The sequence below is a fragment of the Phoenix dactylifera genome, chromosome 9, assembly GCF_051530095.1.
Source record: "Phoenix dactylifera cultivar Ajwa chromosome 9, Ajwa_hap1_PhDact_Kaust_v1.1, whole genome shotgun sequence".
Lineage (NCBI taxonomy): Eukaryota > Viridiplantae > Streptophyta > Magnoliopsida > Arecales > Arecaceae > Phoenix > Phoenix dactylifera.
In genome coordinates this window covers 25,633,671-25,653,172 of record NC_143198.1, presented here as the reverse complement: position 1 = coordinate 25,653,172, position 19,502 = coordinate 25,633,671, and the positions used below count along the sequence as shown (strand labels likewise).

The 19,502-nt window shown below is 40.6% G+C and overlaps 2 protein-coding genes across 3 annotated transcripts; both read left to right on the top strand.

Moving 5' to 3' along the window:
* Positions 1-1,208: 1,208 nt before the first annotated feature.
* LOC103715168 (65-kDa microtubule-associated protein 3) lies at positions 1,209-6,706 on the top strand. 2 transcript variants are annotated; one of them, XM_008802707.6, is made up of 13 exons: positions 1,209-1,356; positions 2,569-2,659; positions 2,986-3,192; positions 3,483-3,731; positions 3,844-4,053; positions 4,125-4,280; positions 4,389-4,548; positions 4,657-4,808; positions 4,891-4,978; positions 5,082-5,155; positions 5,239-5,313; positions 5,391-5,625; positions 5,750-6,706. In XM_008802707.6, exons 2-13 carry the CDS (start codon positions 2,588-2,590, stop codon positions 6,166-6,168), a joined length of 2,097 nt encoding a protein of 698 aa, XP_008800929.4. In that variant the 5' UTR covers positions 1,209-1,356; positions 2,569-2,587; the 3' UTR covers positions 6,169-6,706. The 2 variants fall into 2 exon arrangements, with proteins under 2 accessions (XP_008800929.4, XP_008800928.4); XM_008802706.6 differs by having other exon boundaries at positions 5,747-6,706.
* An 8,468-nt stretch (positions 6,707-15,174) lies between these two features.
* On the top strand, positions 15,175-16,209 carry LOC103715169 (uncharacterized). The gene has a single exon (XM_008802708.6). The coding sequence runs from the start codon at positions 15,356-15,358 to the stop codon at positions 15,890-15,892; it is 537 nt and encodes a 178-aa protein (XP_008800930.1). The 5' UTR covers positions 15,175-15,355; the 3' UTR covers positions 15,893-16,209.
* Positions 16,210-19,502: the final 3,293 nt, after the last annotated feature.

The following is a 19,502-nucleotide window of genomic DNA, read 5'->3' as shown; positions in this document are numbered from 1 at the left end:
ACACTACTCCACGGGGGAGTCAACTGTGAAAATTTTGAAATGGCGTATCCCCCGGGCTCAGTAGGGATCGGGTGGTTCTATATACACCCCCCCTATTGCTCAGGACACCCCCCAAAAATTAAAAAAAAATTAAATACTCTCTACACCCCCCCATTTGCTAAGGACACCCCTAAAAAATTAAAAATTCCTAAATTACCCCCCACCCTCCCCACCCCCTCACCTAAATTGCTCTCTACACCCCCCAAACCCCCCCCACCCCGCTCTTCCCCTCCAAAACACCTCGCCAACGCCCAAAACCCCCCCGTTCCCCCTTCTCCCTCTCATCGCCGGCATTCTCCCGATCTCCGACCACCTCGCCGGCTTCTCCCGGAACCACCTCGCCGGCTTCTCCCGAAATTTTTTTTTTCACGGTTCGTGCTCCGTTCGGCACTGGATCGCCGAACAAAAGGCTTCTGTTCGGCTGAACAGTGCCGGACAGAAGCCTTCTGTTCGGCACTGTGCAGCCGAACAGATCTGTTCGGTTGAGGGTTGCCAAACAGAAGGCTTCTGTTCGGCACTGTTCAGCCGAACAGAAGCCTTTTGTTCGGCGATCCAGTGCCGAACGGAGCACGAACCGTGAAAAAAAAAAAATTTCGAAACAAGGTGGAACACGTACCTTTGCGGCCGATTCTTCGTCCCAAATCACTAGTTGCTTGTCCATGCTTCGAATGGGGCTTAAATCTCCTTCAAAGATCGCCTAAACGATGTAAATGGATCGAGGGGTTTAAGGGGGGTTTGAGGGGTGTTTTTTTTTTTCTTTTCAAAACGAAACGGAGGAGGAGGAAGGGGGGTGTATGAGAAAATTTCAAGGGCAATATGGTAATTACACTAAAGGTTAGTTTGGGTATTTTCTTTTGGTTTTTGGGGGTGCCCTGAGCAATAGGGGGGGTGTATATAGAACTACCCGCTCAGTAGAGGTCTCGATTCTAAAAAGTACCTGTACTTCAGTTATATTTACGAACACACCCGCCCATCAGGTAACCCCCGTTCCCAACCCTGGCCAGCCGGTGACCGGAAAACGTGTCCCATCCGTCCATTTCAAAATAAACGGATGAAATCAAATAGGATAAACAATATTTGAAAAAGCACCATCATTTAACGCTTTCCTTTGATAGCGCCTGCTCAAAATCTTTATTTAATTCAAATATACGTTCCTAACCACTGCCTTCTACTCTTCTATTCTCCTCCACCCCATCCCGATCTCGTCCTCCTCCGATCGCCGCAGGTGGAGACGCATCAGTCCGAGCTTCTTCGCCCGCTCTCTCTTTCCCTTCTCCCAACTCTCGCCGCTGAGTTCTGTTTCCTTCTCCAAATCGCGTATGTTTTCCTCTCCTAAATTCTACTAACTAACTATGGGCTTTTTTGTAGGTTTTTCGTTTCTCTCCGAATTTTTGTCTCGGGTTTATTTCTTGATGATTTCATCGAGGGTTTCGTTTCTTGGTCGGGAGATCTTTCTAGGGTTTCTCTAGGATTCGTCGTTTGATGAATTTCTCTTCTTGTCGATATGTTAAACTGATCGCGCTAGAAAAATGGCGGAAGCTTTAAGATGAATGTTATTTTCTTGAGTTCTTTTGGTGCTGGTTGAATTCATTGGATTAATTTGGGCCGCTGATGGGAAAGCAGATGCGTTGGCCAAGTGAAACTACTTTTTTTTTTTTTTTGCATGAATTAAATTAGCTTACAGCTTATCATAAACGCTCATATGGACCGTGACCTCGAACTATCGCAAGAAATTAGCTGATTAAATACTTAGTTTGCTATCTGATTTGATAAAATAGTGGTATTGGCTTCTCTTTTAAATGTCTTTTTTTTTACAGTAGTATGTACTTGATTTAAGATCAGGCAAATTATCTTTTATTAAGATTTTATTGAATAAATGAAGGGCAGAGTCCTTGTCAATACTGGTATTGTTTTCTTTTATATGCTCCGCGTCGGTGAATTTGTGATCACAGTGATCTAATATCCAATTAAAAGATTCGCTTCCTTGTAATTTTAATCTTGAAGTTTAAATCTTTTCTAAACATGTGAGATGAAGAGAGGAAATTAAACAGGATGTTTAAAAGAGCGAAAATACTGCATGTATTAGAGAAGTACAGAAATAAGCAGGCTTGTTAAGAGTTTGTAAAGAAAACACATCAAGCAAATCACCTTTTCTTTTTAAATATAAGGAGTTATATTACGTGCTCATGAAATGTGTGGCGGTCTTTCTCAACATTCTGCTCAAAAAAAAGTTATAAGTGATGTTGGTGGATGTTTCAACGATATTCCTCCCTTTGGATTGAATTTTTAAGGCTTTAAAAGAAGAAAAAGAAATGTCCGTGGAAGAAAATAAGGGAGTAGAAAGCTGTTAAAATATGAATATTGCAAAATCAAACATATGAATCTCTTCTGTAAAAATACTTAAAAGCATAACAGTCAAAAATAAATCAAATGTATACCTAGCTCATCACCCCATGATACCGTTCGCTAATGTTCTAGTCTTTTCTTCTCCAAATGCTATGCTGTCTTACATATGAAGTTTTTTTGCAGGAAAAGCAATTATTTTGCTATGGCTAATCTCGTAAGCGATCAGCTTTTGCAAATGGAAACAACATGTGGATCTCTTCTATATGAGCTTCAGGTTTCTCCAAAATGATTACTTCTGTTTCTTCTCTGCTACTAAAGTCTCATCTTGTCGAACATATTGGCAAATGGAAAAGTTATCGTGATCATTTTTCCTATTCTAATCAAAGACCATCTCTAATGTGACATGACCTAGAGTGCAAGATCAACACCAAACACGTTACTGTATTATTTGGACCGGGCTTGTGATAGTTAAGCACTAGAACAAGCCACAAGCAGTTTGTTTAGTGTCACTGAGTTTGAGGACATTGGAACTGGTCTCAGTGTTTTGGCATTGCTAACTTTGTCAACATCTTCTTTCTTGGTTTATGAATTTGATTTCAGATGATATGGGATGAAGTTGGTGAATCTGATACTGAAAGAGATAAATTGCTACTTGAGCTAGAGCAGGAGTGCCTAGAGGTTTATAGAAGGAAAGTTGACCAGGCAAACAGGTGCAGAGCTCAGCTGCGGCAAGCCATTGCTGATGCAGAAGCCGAGCTTGCAGCCATATGTTCCGCAATGGGTGAGCGACCAGTGCATATCAGGCAGGTTTGTTCCACTCCAGCAATCTTTGATGGCAATTTTTAGATAGCTTGCACAGGATTCTTCAAACCTCTACTTGTGTCAAAATCTCATATGCTCTTTCTCCTCTAGTGTTTAATTATTTCCTTAAATTTAGTAGAGAGAGAGAGAGAGAGAGAGGCTATGAAAGTTGAGTAATGTAAGATTATTAAGCCATGGCCAGAACACCCATATCCATGCTCTGAGTTCTAGTAAAAAATTTAACATAAGAGGCAAATAGTTTCTTTTAGTCTTACTAATCTGGATCATGTTGTCAGTCCAATCAGAAAGCTGGAAGTTTAAAAGAAGAGCTTAAGGAAATTATCCCTCAGCTAGAGGAAATGCGAAAGAGAAAGAACGATAGATGGAATCAATTTCTTGAAGTTATCGAGCAAATACGAAGGATTTCAATTGAGATCAGGCCCGCAGAGTATACCCCATCCAAGGTGGCTATGGATGAATCTGATCTATCCACAAGAAGGCTCGAAGAATTGCACAGACAGCTACAGTCCCTTCAAAAGGAGAAGGTGGGAGCTAACTTTCTACAAAGTCATCATTCTTTGTAAAATAATCATTTTACGAAGTACAGTTGTTGCATATTCTTATTCCTATATAACTTCAAAGTTTCCTTTGCTACAGACTGAGCGCCTGAAGCAGGTGATGGATCATCTAAATACTTTGAATTCATTATGCCTTGTCCTGGGTATAGATTTCAGACAGACTGTTCATGAAGTGCACCCTAGTCTTGATGAGACTGACGGGTCAAAGAACATTAGCAATGTCACAATTGAAAGTCTGGCCTCTGCAATACAGAGATTGCGAGAGGTTAAGATCCAAAGAATGCAGAAGGTAAGTGATATGGTCAAGTGACCTTTTAGTATTAGATTATTTTGGTTATTTAAAACTCCAAGCTGTGGCAGCTTCAAGATCTTGCAAGCACTATGTTGGAATTGTGGAATTTGATGGATACACCAGTTGAAGAGCAACAGTTGTTTCAGAATGTAACATGTAATATAGCTGCTTCAGAACATGAAATTACTGAGCCCAACACTCTTTCTATGGACTTCATCAATTATGTAAGTAACTGAAGAGGAAAACTAAAGATTTTCTTCTTTTTTCCCTGACCATTAATATATGTTGGGTTTAGGATAAGATCTATAGAAGGTAAACTATCTGTGATGCAGGTGGAGGCAGAAGTTTTGAGGCTCGAGCAGCTAAAAACTAGCAAGATGAAAGAGTTAGTACTGAAGAAGAAAATGGAACTGGAGGAGCTTCGCCGTCGGACACATCTAGTTGCACAAGCCGGCAATGAAACAGAATTTGCAATCGAAGCTATCGAGGCTGGTAAGAATTTGCTCAATGTTTGGCGACAGTTTTTCAAGATGCCACAATTCCTGATGCATCTAACAAGACAAACTTTACGTTCTGATCTTTTCCATTTACCTGTTTCAGGTGCCATTGATGCCTCTTTAATGTTGGAGCAGATTGAGATTCTAGTTTCGAAAGTTAAAGAAGAAGCTTTTAGCAGGAAGGATACACTTGAGAAGGTTGAAAAATGGTTGGCCGCATGCAATGAAGAGTCCTGGCTGGAGGAATACAACAGGGTTGGTCGTTTGATCATATTGTGAGTTACAGTATTTGTACTTCATCCTCCTACCGCTTACATGTCTGGATGATTGTTCGCAGGATGAGAACCGCTACAGTGCTGTAAGGGGTGCCCATCTTACACTCAAGCGTGCTGAAAAGGCTCGTGCTTTGGTCAATAAGATTCCAGGTTGACCTCTGATTCAATTGATTTCAGTCTCTGAAGAAGTTTATTTCTGTCCAGCATTAAATTTTACAATTAATGATTTGTTACTGTTTTATATCTTGAGCAGCAATGGTGGATGCTTTGGCTGCCAAAATTACAGCATGGGAGAATGATAGGGGGATCGAGTTCACATATGATGGTGTAAGCTTTTCTTACATGATCTCTTGTGGTTTGAGAAATGAATTAATATAAATCCATTGTTGAATTGATTTCTATTCTTGCAGGTTCGTCTTCTATCAATGCTGGAAGAATACACCATAGTGAGGCAGGAGAAAGAGCAAGAGCGCAAGAGACAGCGGGTAACGTTTTCCCCCCCTCTTCAACAATTTCATATTCTGCTGGGTCGCTGAATTAACGAATCGTGTCAATGACTCAGGACCAGAAAAGGCTTCAGGGTCAACTAATAGCTGAACAAGAAGCTCTCTTTGGGTCCAAACCAAGCCCTTCAAAGCCCCAGAGTGCAAAGAAGGTTGCTAGAACTTCCACCGGCGGATCAAGCAGAAGGCAATCTCTAGGTGGAGCCATAATGCATCCCTCAAAGCCTGATCTGCTTCATCCTAAGTCGACACGCTCAACCAAGAAGGGCGACGATATAGCTGCACTTTCTCCTGGTCAGTTTTCTTTTGATCTTAATGTGGCGGTCATACTAAATGTTGCTCTGCCTCTTTTGCTTTATAATTGATGAAGTGGTTCCAGTTATGCATCTTAGCATGTAACCTTGAATTCATGCAGCAGGTAGGAGAGGTTTAGACATTGCTGGCCTACCAGTGAAGAAACTGTCTTTCAACAACACCATGAATGCTCCATGCGAAGTGGAGATGCCGCGCAGGCCCTTTGCCCCCCTAGTTCCTGTGAACAGCATTCCATCAACACCTTCTCAGCCCAACATTATGTCGACCCCAAGCATTTTGTCGACGCCCTCTCAGCCGAAAAATAATGATGTTGAAGAGGAGAACAGGACCCCGAAAATAATGCCCATTTCAACTCCTAAAACTCCGGGAACGGTGCCTGCTTCCATGCAGATGGCCACAACACCTGCTCCAACCAGCATTGTTTATGAAGCAGCAGTCGCAAAAGCACCATTGGAGGAGATAGAATACTCATTTGAAGAGAGAAGGCTTGCCTCCTACCTTAAGAGGTCGAGAGTCTTGTAGACATTGGATCTTGCGAATATCAACTGACTTGAAAGGGTTGTTGTTTTCTATTTCTTGGTCGATATATGATGTTGATATGGTATTTGCCGTCTTCTTCGGCTCTTTCTATCTGTGCTAGCTGGACCTTGCCTATTGGCAGTTGCATCACGCCTCTTTTGGGTGTCATCTGAAGGGGTTATGTTAGTATTGCTACCGTTGATTTGTAGTACCTTTTTTTTTTTTTTGTGATATCTCTGTTTACACGTAATGTTGTGGACTTGCCACGCGACGTGAAGTTAAAGATGTTGTCATGAAATCGGTGCAACGTAGCAGGATTACATGAATCCAAGCGCTCCAATCCCGATCCCGGTCCTATTCTTCATTATCTCAGTTACAGAAGGATCAACTTATGGATACATCTCAGCGCAGCAGGCAATTGGTGTGGCGTTCCTGTGGGCTGGGATTCAAAAATCCATCATTGTTCACATTCATGATTCTAGAGACAATGTGCTTTGAATTTTCATTATAATATATGTGGTAGGTCCTCTTGCAGTCAAAATAGCTGTAGAACAAATTGCAGCTATTTAAGTAGGTATCTTAATTCTTTTTTTAAAAAAATCTTTCTTACTCTTCCATCTCCTCCTCTGCTCTTGCTCGGCACCCTGATGAGCTACCTTTGGCCACACCAATCCTGACGGTTCATGGTTTGTGCTGTGAATATATGCATGCGCAGACAGCATGATGAGGAGCTGGTGCCTTTTCATCCACAAGAATTTGTTCCATAAAATCCACATGGATTGACTTGAATTGATGGTAATGCACATCATCATAAGAACGAATAGGAAAGAAATAAGGAAAATGAAGAGAAAAGAAAGAGAACCAAACAATCATATAATTTTATTATTATTTTTAATGGCATCAATTTATATAATTGATTTATATACATACACTATGATAATCCATGCGGGTGTGTATTTAGTTCCACATCGATTATTCGCGGAATAGATTTTGGGTACTTATATAGGATCAAGGGATCTACATAATATCTTTCGACTATTCTTTTTGAGTGAAATTCTTGAGTTGTTACAAATGATATCAGAGCGAACCCGGTCCATGACCTATGTGGACTAGAGGACACTACAATATGAGTTTATTGAAGCTGACCAAGGGCCAATCGTAGTTTTTGTGATTAGATTTGAATGGATTTAGATGCTTCTTGGCGAAGACAAAACCTTGAAAGAACTAGATCCAAGTTTGAATGATGAACAGGCTCGCTACTACTATTCTCAGAACATGTAAGTAGGGCTGCAAATGGGTCGGGTCGACCCATGACCCGACCTGACCTGACTCGCATAAGACTCGATCCTACCCAAATTTTAGGACCCGTAGGGCTGGGTCGGGTTCTAAATTTAGACCCATTCTATTTTTCGGGTCGGGTCGGGTCCATTCAATCTTGACCCGAACTTGACCCGACCCATTTTAGGACAACATCATTTCGGTCTACTTGAGTTGGGTCTAGGTTATACATGGATCCAACCCGAATGACCCGTCGGGTCAAAATTTGTAGGCATGGATCCGACCCGACCCGATTTTCAACTAGATCGGGTCTGGTCCAAAATTAGGACCCGAACAAAAAACTGGACCAGATCGGATCAAAATTTGTAGGCATGAACCCGACCCGACCCATTTACAGCCCTACATGTAAGCAGCACACAACCTTTGAGGTGGCCCATTCTATAATCTATATCCTTGACAACCCTGCTGATTTCAGTTTTCCAGTTATCCTGGCGTATAACCAAATTTAGCTCTCAAAGAACCATTCAGAAGTAGACTTGTTGAGCCACAACATAGCTTCTTCCTGAGTTTCCATGTCAATTCTGCCCATTCCTTAATGGTACAGTTATCAAAAGAGACCTATATTAGCTGTATCCTTCCCAATGTAGCTCTCAAGTTGGCAAGTAAACTACACAGTTTTTTTCCTTCAATTCTTTCCAAGTCATCACCAACAAATCTGAAAATATGTCCTTCAATGGACTAGAATACAATCAGTGTACCATCATACTTCCATTGAGATATTTTTCCCCTCCAGTTTCTTGTACCACTTGAACTCCATATCACCAATATCAAATACTACTTACACGGTCTTAAAATAGCAATTAGAAATCTAAAGTTTAAACGGTAATAGGTGGTGGCAGGAGCTGCACCTGACGGACACCAGTTCTGCTGCAAGATCCTAACTCCCAACAATTCTGGCCTTTAGATTTCTCATCTAGAACATCGAAAAAAATAACTATTATCAGACCATCTACTATGTAGTTTAATACTCATATTTCAACCCATAAGGTCTCTATTATGACTACCATACTAAACATACAGTCACAATGTGAAAAAGATGCCTTCGAGGACTTGAAAGCTATTTGCAAGAATACAACAATGATAAAGAGAATGATAAAAAGGCTGCAGAAATTTAGCAATCATACCTTGCGATTCTACGAAAAATCAATTCCACCTGCCGATATGGTTCCAGCAATGTTACTCGATCTCCTTCTTTTATCTACTGAGAGAAAAGATTTAGGTTAGTTATGTGAGCCGCCATCAATAGGTCCAAGCACAACTCTGTATAATTTTAATTGGTTATTTTCAGAAGAAAAATGAGAAGGTTTAAATAGATAATTGATTCAAAGAATAAGAGTCCAAAACATATCTGTGATCACCCATCACATACATTAAAACATTCAGTGTAGTGATGCAATATGTTTTATGAAATGAAGTGCTGGATTATTTATGTAAGGCAAATAGCATAGAAGAAGAAAAATAATAAGAAAGAAAAAAAGAGAGCGAGAGAGATGCAGCTAACAGACTAAACAATTTGAGTGTCAATGATTTGCTAGCTTCAAAAGGCAAAGAATAACATGAAGAACAATTTTTAAATTTCTCACACATCTAGTTTCTTAACTGAGAATATGATGTTTGAAATTCTGAGAGAACAAAAAAATTCCTTCACATCTGTAACCAGTGCAAGCAAATAGCATGTACAGCTATGCAATATTTCTCACATAATCATTTGCCCTACATATACTAAAAGTATAGTGTACAAAGAGGTTTTCGATAAGCTTCCAAAGGTAAGAAAATTATACATTATTTCGAAACAAAATTCTATGTCTATTATAATTCTTCTATTAAACTAAAATGAAATATATTGATAGACTTCAACTTTCTGCAGATCCATCATGAAAATAATCATCAGTAATTTATGATTCTTCACTTCGCTTTGTTAGAAGGTAACAAATATATTTTGCTTGCTTAACTTCATTATCTTGACAAAGTCTTGATCCTAACCGCACTCTTCCTGATTTTTCAGGTCTGCAATTATGCCACACTTTTATTGATGAGTTTGTATTTGATACTATAGTTACTCATATCCATGAGTATGCAAATATTAGTTAATGACGTGCAACATTTAACAAATCATAGAAATAGCGTTGCACTACTTATAATTTGCAATAAAAAGGTATTGATTTATAATATTATATAATCCAACTCAATCATGCTTATACTGATCTTTTCACTCGCTACATGGACATTAATATTAATAATAGAATTTAAATCCTCTACATATTCCACATTATCATTAATAAGATAAAATTCATATATTAATTAAACCAATATACTAATTAAAGTGATGTTAATTAATTGCAGGTTATAGAATAATGGTCTTTTAGCACTTGACTCGTGCTCTAATATTAATGATTGAAATTTAATTCCCCTTTACATTTCGCAATATTATTAATAAGGTGAAAGTCGTTCATTAGTTAAATAAATCAGACAAGAGAGTAGATACTGAACATGTAGACAGTTGTCGGCTATAAACATTATAATAATTATAAAAGAATTTATTAAAAATTAAAATAAATGCATCTAACATTTATAATTTATTCGATAAATATAATAATTGCATATAATATAAAATATAGAAAATAAATCTATTTTTAATTTATTATAAAATATATTAAATATCATATATAATAATTACATGTTTATAATTTATATTTAATTCTAGCTCAAGCCAATCAATATATCTATGATTTTGAAATTTAGTATAATTTGTCCTCTAGCATGTATTCTATGATTTCAAGTAATAGTTGTTATAATATTGTAATGACATCATGATAATTTTGACATACCTTCATAATATTTTGAATATAATTTATTACAATGTTATTTTACATTTTAAGAATAATTCAAGAACAAATAAAGAAATCATATCCACGCATGGGGTAGATATAGAAATCTTGTTTCTGCTGGCATGAATCATAATTACATTCGTAGCATACTACATCCTTCAAATAAGAGCTCGTTTGGTTCGTGAAAAAAAGGGAGGAAAAGTGTGGTCAACGAAAAAGTAAAGAAATGGCTCTTATTTGGTTGGAGTTTTCAAAGAAGAGGGACGAGAAAGTTGTATTTCCGTAGGAATATGATTCATACGTTTCATAGAAAAGCTTTTTCCATGAAAAACATTGGAAAGTTACTTTCCCATGAGCCGGAAATCGTAACATTTTTATTTTTTTTCAAAAAAGACCTTTCAGCTATCCTTATTTGATCCAAAGCATTAAGGACCTAATTTTTATTAAGAGTATAATAAGAATTACATATAACTTTACAAGAAAAGTGGATGGTCAACCAAACGTAAGTACTCTGAAATCTGTTACTTTTCTATGGTCAACCAAACATGCTAACAATACTTTTACAGACATTCTCTTTTCGAAAATCTGATTCCCAGAAATCATAACCAAACTAGCCCTAAGAATAATGATAAGTGCACGTAGCAAATGGATTGCTTTTTCTTTTTTATTTAACACCTTAATAGAATAAAAAATAGAATTTGAACATGCCAGCCGGGTAATAGCCCAGTGGCCCTAAGATTCCTGACTCAAGATGTACCTGGTAGTATAGTTCATTGGTTGCATCTTTCATAAACAGATGGCTTAAATGAGTTTCGAATTCTTGCATTCTAAGGTTACGACTTTAAGTTACCAGTTACCACAGAACTGTGAGAATAGTCGACATCACACTGTCAGACTGGTCCTATTTTGGACATTGGCATCTTATTGCGGTGGTCCCTCGAGAAAATGCTTGGAAGTTAAAACTGGGAAGGCAACGAATCTAACGTTGCTATCTTCCCCGCGGACAAAAGTTTGTACATTGGCAGCAGAACACCCGTGAACCCAGCTATCGCTGCGTGGAACGACAGCAACATTTTTTTTTTTTGCTAAAAGAACGACAACAACATTCACCAGCCAGCAAATTGATGGAGATATAAAGTAGTCTATCAGATGGGGAACGCAGGAAGTTGCATCTATCATTCTTTAGAGAGAATTATGTAAAATTTCCTTCGACTTTTCGTCATTTTTCAATTAGATTCCAAAAATTATGAATTAGTTGTAATATGGCCCAGGCATCCATCCAAGCTCTGATGCTGTTAATTGCGAATGTGAAATTAGTAATGTACCTTTGGATTTTTGCTTCTGTCAAATTTTAACTTCTAGTCTAATTTAGCTGGCAATGATATTGATGGAATCTTATGTCTAAACTTATCTCATATTCGCATATCCTTATTGAGATGGATGACTGGTTGTATTGTAAACAAAATCTAAATTTTAGGATCTAATTGAAAAAATTAAAATGATTGAGATGTAACTGCAAATTGCAAAAAAGTTGAAGATGTACCGGTGTAAAGCGTTGAGTCCTGAAACAAACTACTCTAGGTTTGCAACGTTGATCACTTTGAACTTAACCTAGCTAGATCCCTAGTTAGGCCATTATATCGGCAATTAATATCAGTTTAAGGCCAGAAATACCAATAATTCCACCCAAACTTGTTCTGAATGTTGTAAGAGGTAATAACGGAGCTTCCAAGCTGAATTAGCCTAAATAAGATACAGGTTTCTCTGTTCCGTTTACTGCCAGCAGTGAATATAGCCAGCTCCAACCATCCTGTTCTCCTTTTGTACCCAAAAAAAAAAAAAAAAATTGCCATGTTCCCTTTTGGTCTCAATTCTTAACCAGAGACCTTCTGCCTTCTTTCAGCACCCACAGTGATGCGATTATTCCCTTTCGTAATAAAAGTGGATGGCTAAGCCTCCCTTCTAACGCCAAAAAAGATAAAAAATGGTTAAGGCAAGTTTGCAACCTAGGTCTCTCATACAAAGTATAATGGTCTTGACAAATAAGGTAAATTATCACTTTGAATCACTGTATATATTTTTAGTACCTCATATGGTATATTTTTATTAACCTAGGCTGGCCTCGGTATTGTTCAAAGTGATTTAGCCGAAATGCTATTCTAGTCCGACCGAACAACAAATGTGTCTCTCATTGAAAACCGTTTGAAAATAGTTAACGTCCACCAAGAATGTGGTCAAGATCTCACGGCGGTTACACCGGTTCGACCATTACTGCCTGATTAAAACGGTGTGTCACCATGTGCCTAACGTAGGAGCTGTTACCCAACAATTATTGCACGTCCTATTAGTTTTGGTAATAGACACCCATCACATCCTATATAAAGAGGGGGACTCAAGGGCCTTCATGTAGGGTTTTTTTTTCTTTACTTTTTCTCTTCTACTAGTTCCTTAGAATCAGACTGACTTAAGCGTCGGAGAATTTCCCACCAAACAAACTCTAGCAGGAGAACTTTCTTTTTTTTGATTTCAAGTTATCCAAATCTACCAAAGTTCAGTCATCAAATACTTGATACCAATCCAATAAGAGTTTTATCGGTTTTATCACTTAAAAAAAAGAAATATCACTTAAAAAGTGAGAATGCATTAATCAAAACCTCTTGATAATTGATATCAATCCAATAAGAGTTTTATCAGTTTTCATTAATTCTTCCTGCACTGTGTCTGAGATGTTTGGATTCCTCCTTATCAGATGAGTGGTGACAATCATTAGGTTTTTAATATAAAAAAAGGCTGGTTATGCTTTCAGCTCCCACTCATCCAGCCCGCGAGATGAGCTTTCCACTGCACGTGTAAACCCATCAGTCCGCCAAACGGATACGTCTTGAACGCGTAGCCGCCGCTCAATCCAAAGGAGTGGGAAAACGCCACCACATGGTGTCGGACTGTCGGGCCAGGGAAGTCGCAACCGCGGCCGGCTGTGATTCGCTCACTTTGTGCACTCAACAAAACGGCGAGGCCCACTGACTTGTCCAAGTGCCCTCCACTCGGCCCACGATATTTAGCATATGATAAGACCCAAGTTAATATGGGTCCAATAAAAATGCTCAGTAACACAAAGTTACGTAGCCCGATAGAGCTGACGGGGATTGAATCATGGACATTTCATGCAAACCGTCAACCGCGGACTTACTAAAGTTAAAACCTTTCATAGACGGGGTTTACTTATAGTCTCTAATGTTGACTTGACTTGATTTGACTTGACTATGTATTGATAAGTTAAAAATTGCACATAATTACCATGCCTTTTTTTTTTCTCCAGGATAGAGAGAGAGGCAAAGCTGGAAAAAAATAAAAATTGCTAGTATGTACTGTAGTAACTGAGGAAGCTGATTGTCAACGCATCAAGCATTGATATGTTCTGCATGAAAATGTAGTGCTACCTCTCGAATTCTAGCCCAAATCATCATGAGCTCAACCATTGGCACTACGCATGTGTGCAGTCTTAGTCCAATTGCTTCGAGCAAAGTGCTCGCATCTCTTAGATTGAAAATAGGTGCTAATTGATCTGGCTATTTTCACTACCGGTACTAATACAAGTTATTCCATATGCAGAGAGGCAACATTCCAAATATTAATATTATGAATGAAACATATTAGAAGTCTTAAGGCAAACGGGCTTATTTGCTTTTCTTTCTTAAATATGCTTGTGAAATCAACAATTATTTTGTTTTTTTATAAAAAATCAGCTTCACAGTAGTTTAAGCTATAGAAGAAGGATAGTGATTTTTCTTCTTGAGAGAAAATCTATTCAATAATAGAGTAGCAAGATAGGAGCAAGAAGCCATAAGAACAAGTCTTTTAGAACAATGAAGAAAAGAGTTGGAAATATCATTTAATTTAAAATATTTTTTTGTAATGGCTAGGCACTCCCAGTTACAGGACTCTTTGAACCTTCCAATTAGTTTGTCTGCATCCATTTCTTACAACTAAGAAAAAAGATCATTCTTTATAATATGTCAGCATTTGATTTGATACAAAATAAATATTTTCTATAAAATGCCTCTTAGTTGGATAAAATCTCTGACTCATTATGATATCATGTCTGTCAAAATATGTCTAGATTTTTTTGACAACTGACCATATTTGATTAGATCTCAAATTCTGCCTAGATTATTTCCGAATCTATAGCAACTTTTTAGATCTAACTTAGTCCGAAACCAATGTCGCCCCTTGGCCAACCTTTGATATATATTGATGCAAATACATGCTAGCCAAATCCACATTGTCCAAACAAAACTACACAATAAACTCATCTTTCACCCTTGCCTTCAATTGAGTACCAAAACCCCAAGCCGGTTTGACAAAGAACAAACGAACTATTCTCGATCCATTTGTGACCAACAACATCAAATCCTTAGTTTGACAAAGAACAAGTGTCAGCCCCTTGAGTACAATTAGCAATTAGCCCCAAGTCAAACACATGACCTCGTGCCATTGGCTAAATATAGTATTGCCGGTGAGTTTTTTTCTTTGTTTAAAACTAATGAATCCTATAATCCAAACATACACGGTTCCTTCCTTTTTGTTAACCCTCCTTCTAAGTAACACCTTGCCTCTTCTTTTTTCCCAACAACGGACAGCTCATACAATTTTAATATAAATATATCTACAAAAGTCAATTAACGACCCAATCGGCAGCTTCGTCAAGAAATATCCACGCAAACTCATACATCCCATATTCACACCACCCTCCTATCCTTATCCGGAGTCGCCATGGCCCCACGCGTAATAACAGCCATGCATCCACCCTGACACCGCCATGATCATTTCTCCTTCCGTCCTCTTTCGTACTCTTACGCGGATGCAGCCAGCAATATCCCCCCTCATGCCTTTAAACCATCCACCCCACCCCTTCTCTCGCTCCAAGAACTCATCTGCAATCCAAAATCTCCCTCTCTCTCTCTCTCTCTCACACACACACTCACCAACCTTAGCTACTTTGATCTTGCTCTGTGAACCTCTCAATGGGCAATTACGTCTCTTGCACTCTCTCCGTCGGTGCCGGCGGCAGCACCGGAGCCATCACGGTGATCCTCCCGGGCGGGGAGGTCCGGCGTATGGAGGGGCTGGTCAACGCAGCCGAGCTCATGCTCGACGCGCCCGGACACTTCTTGGTGAACACGCGCTCCATGCAGGTAGGTCGGCGCTTCGCGGCGCTCTCCGCCGACGAGGACCTGGAAATGGGCGACGTCTATGTTATGATGCCGATGAAGAGGCTCAACTCAGTGATCACGGCGGCTGATATGGCTGTGTTGCTGCTGGCTGCGAACAAAAAAGTCCGGCGGGCTTCAGGAGGGAATTCAAGGGTCTTGCCGGCGTGTACCTCCTCCTCGCCGAAGAATCCACTAGCAGGGCACGAGTTGGATGAGGTCGACGATGATGTTCCGACGATGACGACGGCGATGGCGATGGAGGACTTTAAGTACAGGTTGTGCCGGTCCAGGAAGCCGACGTTGGAGACGATAGAAGAGGAGGGCATCAGCTCAAGACGAGAATTATAAGATGCATCTTTCCCTTGATTCGCCTCTTCATCATGTGCTTTTGGTGGCCTAGTGGAAGAAGAAGATTTCAGACCTAGGATTTCTTTTCAAAAAAAATCAGAGAAAAAGATTATTTAATTCGATCTATGATGGGGTGATTCTGTAGCATGGTCATTTTCCTCTAGTGGTCAGTAATCACCACATTTGTTCAATGAATATGTAAAAAAAGATTAGATAATTTGTATGGATTTGGAATTTTGTAAACTTAGAATGGTGTTGTTTGCATCTCAGAACGGGAGGTTAATAATAATAATCAAAAAAATGACTCATATTTAGAATCGAGAGTTTTCTGAAAAGAAAAGTATCAAAGGTATTATCTCTTGTTTAATAGATAGTTGCATATCCATATGGTCCAAAATTAAATCTCTTACAACAAATTTTAATCGAGAAAATAGGATTCATTTAGATCCTACGTTATCTAGAAATACTTTGATGTTAGTGAATAATAATTGCCACTCTCATTAAAAAAAATACTAGTTGTGTTGCGTGCTTAAGTCTTCACGCAATGGGTATCTAGCAGTTTCAAGTCCTCGGTGCATAGCTTGTTGATATGATTTCTTGGACCACTCAAATTTCTTATCTCGTGGTATTCTAACTTATAATTTTATTTCATTAGCTACTTGAGGATGAGATGGTATGTATTCAAACAGAATTAATATACTTGTACAATGAAAAAACAAAAATTGTCGTAATTTACTTGATCCCTTGGATTTTTGTCACAGTGTCATGGAGAGAAAATTCAAAGTGAAGGATATCTAACTATAAGTGAGTATGCGCACAATGTAACAATCACTATTTACCAATTGAAGTAAAAGTTTTATAATTCACACCTTATATTAGGTGCTAGCTATATACACACAAATTTTTGACACTTTGGAGAATAAATAGGTCATCAAATATTTCAATAAGCAATTTAATTTAATTTATGTAGTATTTTTCTACTAGTGTTGGGAGAAAAATGGATCACCCCATAAATATAATCAGAACACCCGAATCCGACGGCAAGGCCGAGCTCATGCAGACCGAGCTCAGGCCGAGCTCAGAAGACCGAGTTCATGCAGGCCGACCCGAGCTCATGCAGACCGAGCTCAGAAGACCAAGCTCGTCGTCTACATGCGGCGGCCACGCCCTGCAGCAGTCTCATCGTACCATGCTTTGCATGCTGGCCACGCCACGATACATCAACCAGGGACCATACCCTGCTACGACTGTCAACAATTAATGCGCATGGTCTCCACGGATCTCCGGGTTACTCAAAATCTCAGGCCATCCACGGCAACTCATCGACTCACTCAACTACGTCCGGTCACCCACAACAACTCATTGGCTCCAGTTCCGTCCTCCACGGCAACGCATTAATTCAGATGACCACACTCAATCATGACGGTAACTCATTTAATTCGTCCAGTCATATCTCAGGTAACCCGGCACCCCTCCTATAAAAAGGAGAACTTCTCCCTCTAAAAAGGGGGCTTTGGATTTCTACATACAGTGCATCTCCTTCTCCAAAATTAAGCCCCCCTCTGACTTAAGCATCAGAGGGCCGGCGCCGGAAATCCCGGCCATCGGCTTTTTGCAGGTCCCCCGGAGGACGCAGCCCGCCGACGTATCGCCACCCGCCACTCTTGCCGGAGCTCCTCCTTCTCAGCCAGTGGTCATCCCCGGATCCAATTTTCAGTAACAGTTGGCGCTAGAGGAAGGGCCCAAGTCGTGATCATGAGACTAAGGAGCAGAGGAGTCTCTGATACCTCCCGGCATCATGCTCCAAGCCCCGGACGCTCAGTCCAGAATCTACCACTAAGACCTTCGGCAGATGAAGCTCCACAAGTCCAACCCGAGCAGTTCGACGCACTGGTGCAGCAAGTCCAAACGCTAGCCATTGCAGCCCAAAGCCTGCAACAAGTGGAGACCCCTTCTGTGCCGCCTCCACGGGTTCACGTTAAGCAGAGGAAGAAACTTTCTCCCGAGCCATCTCAAATTAGGCATGGCTCTTGCTGCAACGACGTGGGACGTAGGGGCAACCAGTGAGAAGTAGTAGCCCAAGTCTCACGTCAACGAGTTGGAGGAGAAGAGAAATAAAAATTGAGGTCTGGAGAAGGAGAGTTATGAAATTTTAAAATGGGATTGTAAGCCTCTGTGGCAAAGGGCACAATCCCATTAAATCCCATTGCCCTTCAAACTCTTCTCTATTGTTCCGCGATCAGGACGAAGGCTACGTATCCCCACTTTCCTCGTTCGGATCATCAAGGCTTGCGGCAAGTAAGAGACCAGTATGTACTCCCTCCTCATGGGTGTAAGTTCTTAGGATGACGCTCGTGATGTCGCTCTCCCACAGAGCGTCGCCATCACCGAAGCTCCCACCGAGCTTGGAAGGACGACTTCGGCAAGCATGACCTCAGAAGGTTGCCGAGCTCAGAAGGCCGCCAAGCACAAAAGGCCGCCGAGCACAAAAGGCCGCCGAGCTCAGAAGGCCGTCGAGCTCAAATGGCGGCCGAGCTCTGAAGGCCGAGCTTAGAAAGTTGCCGAGCTCAGAAGGCTGCCGAGCTTAGAAGACCGCCGAGCATAGAAGACTGCCGAGTTCCGAAAACCGAGCTCAGAAGCCCGAGTGCAGAACGCCTCTCCCGAAGACCGAGCTTAGGATACCAAGCTCAGAAGCTCGAGCTCAGAACGCCTCCCTCAGAAGGCCGGTGCTGAGCCATGTCTTGAGGGACTTCGAAGCTCGGGAGCCATTAAAATGTCTCCAAAAGGTACAGGACGCTACTTTGGCTTTAAATAATTTTAATATTTTACCTATCTCCAGGTCAGAGAATGCAAAAAACGACCTACGGATATCTCTATCTCCAACGTCGCCCCACTCCAGCTGGGGGTGCATGATCGCCAACGGACAAAGCCATCTCCGATCTCCATCTCCATCAAAGACCCCGACCAAGCTCGGGATGCCCCGCTGAGTCGATAACGAGCCCAAGCTTCCTCGACCTCAGGAAGCATTGCGGGGTCGACAGCGAGCCCAAGCTCCCTCGACCTCGCGCATGATCCCCCGACTAAGGTCGGGATGCCCCGCTGAGTCGACAGCGCGCCCAAGCTCCCTCGACCTCGAGAAGCATCGCAGAGTCGACAGCGAGCTCAAGCTCCCTCGACTTCGCGCATGATCCCCCGACTAAGGTCGGGATGCCCCACTGAGTCGACAGCGAGTTCAGACATTCGACGACACTTCGATGACATTCAACGACATGTCGACGACACTTCGACGACATTCGACGACACTTCGACAACATTCGACGACATTCGATAATATTTCGACGACATTCGACGATATTTCGACGACATTCGACGATATTCGACGCCTCCTACGACAACACACCCCGATCTGAGTGGGGGCGCTGTTGGGATCCCTCGCACGCCGCAGAAAATTTCAGAAAAATTCTGCGCGCAGCGGAAGACATGCGCGAGATCCCGTCATCATGCATGAACGTATTTTAAAACCATCGTTCGTAGATAGATTAGAATTAAATACTTTTACATAATATTAGGAAGATTAGATCAGATCTTCATCTTGTGCGGGTAGATATTC

Excerpts from the sequence above, each read along its gene's own strand:
- LOC103715169 (XM_008802708.6), top strand. The coding sequence starts at position 15,356 with ATGGGCAATTACGTCTCTTGCACTCTCTCCGTCGGTGCCGGCGGCAGC.
- LOC103715168 (XM_008802706.6), top strand. The coding sequence starts at position 2,588 with ATGGCTAATCTCGTAAGCGATCAGCTTTTGCAAATGGAAACAACATGT. Across the intron at positions 3,732-3,843 it reads AGTCCCTTCAAAAGGAGAAG|ACTGAGCGCCTGAAGCAGGT; the intron begins GTGGGAGCTAAC and ends CCTTTGCTACAG. Across the intron at positions 5,314-5,390 it reads AAGAGCGCAAGAGACAGCGG|GACCAGAAAAGGCTTCAGGG; the intron begins GTAACGTTTTCC and ends TCAATGACTCAG.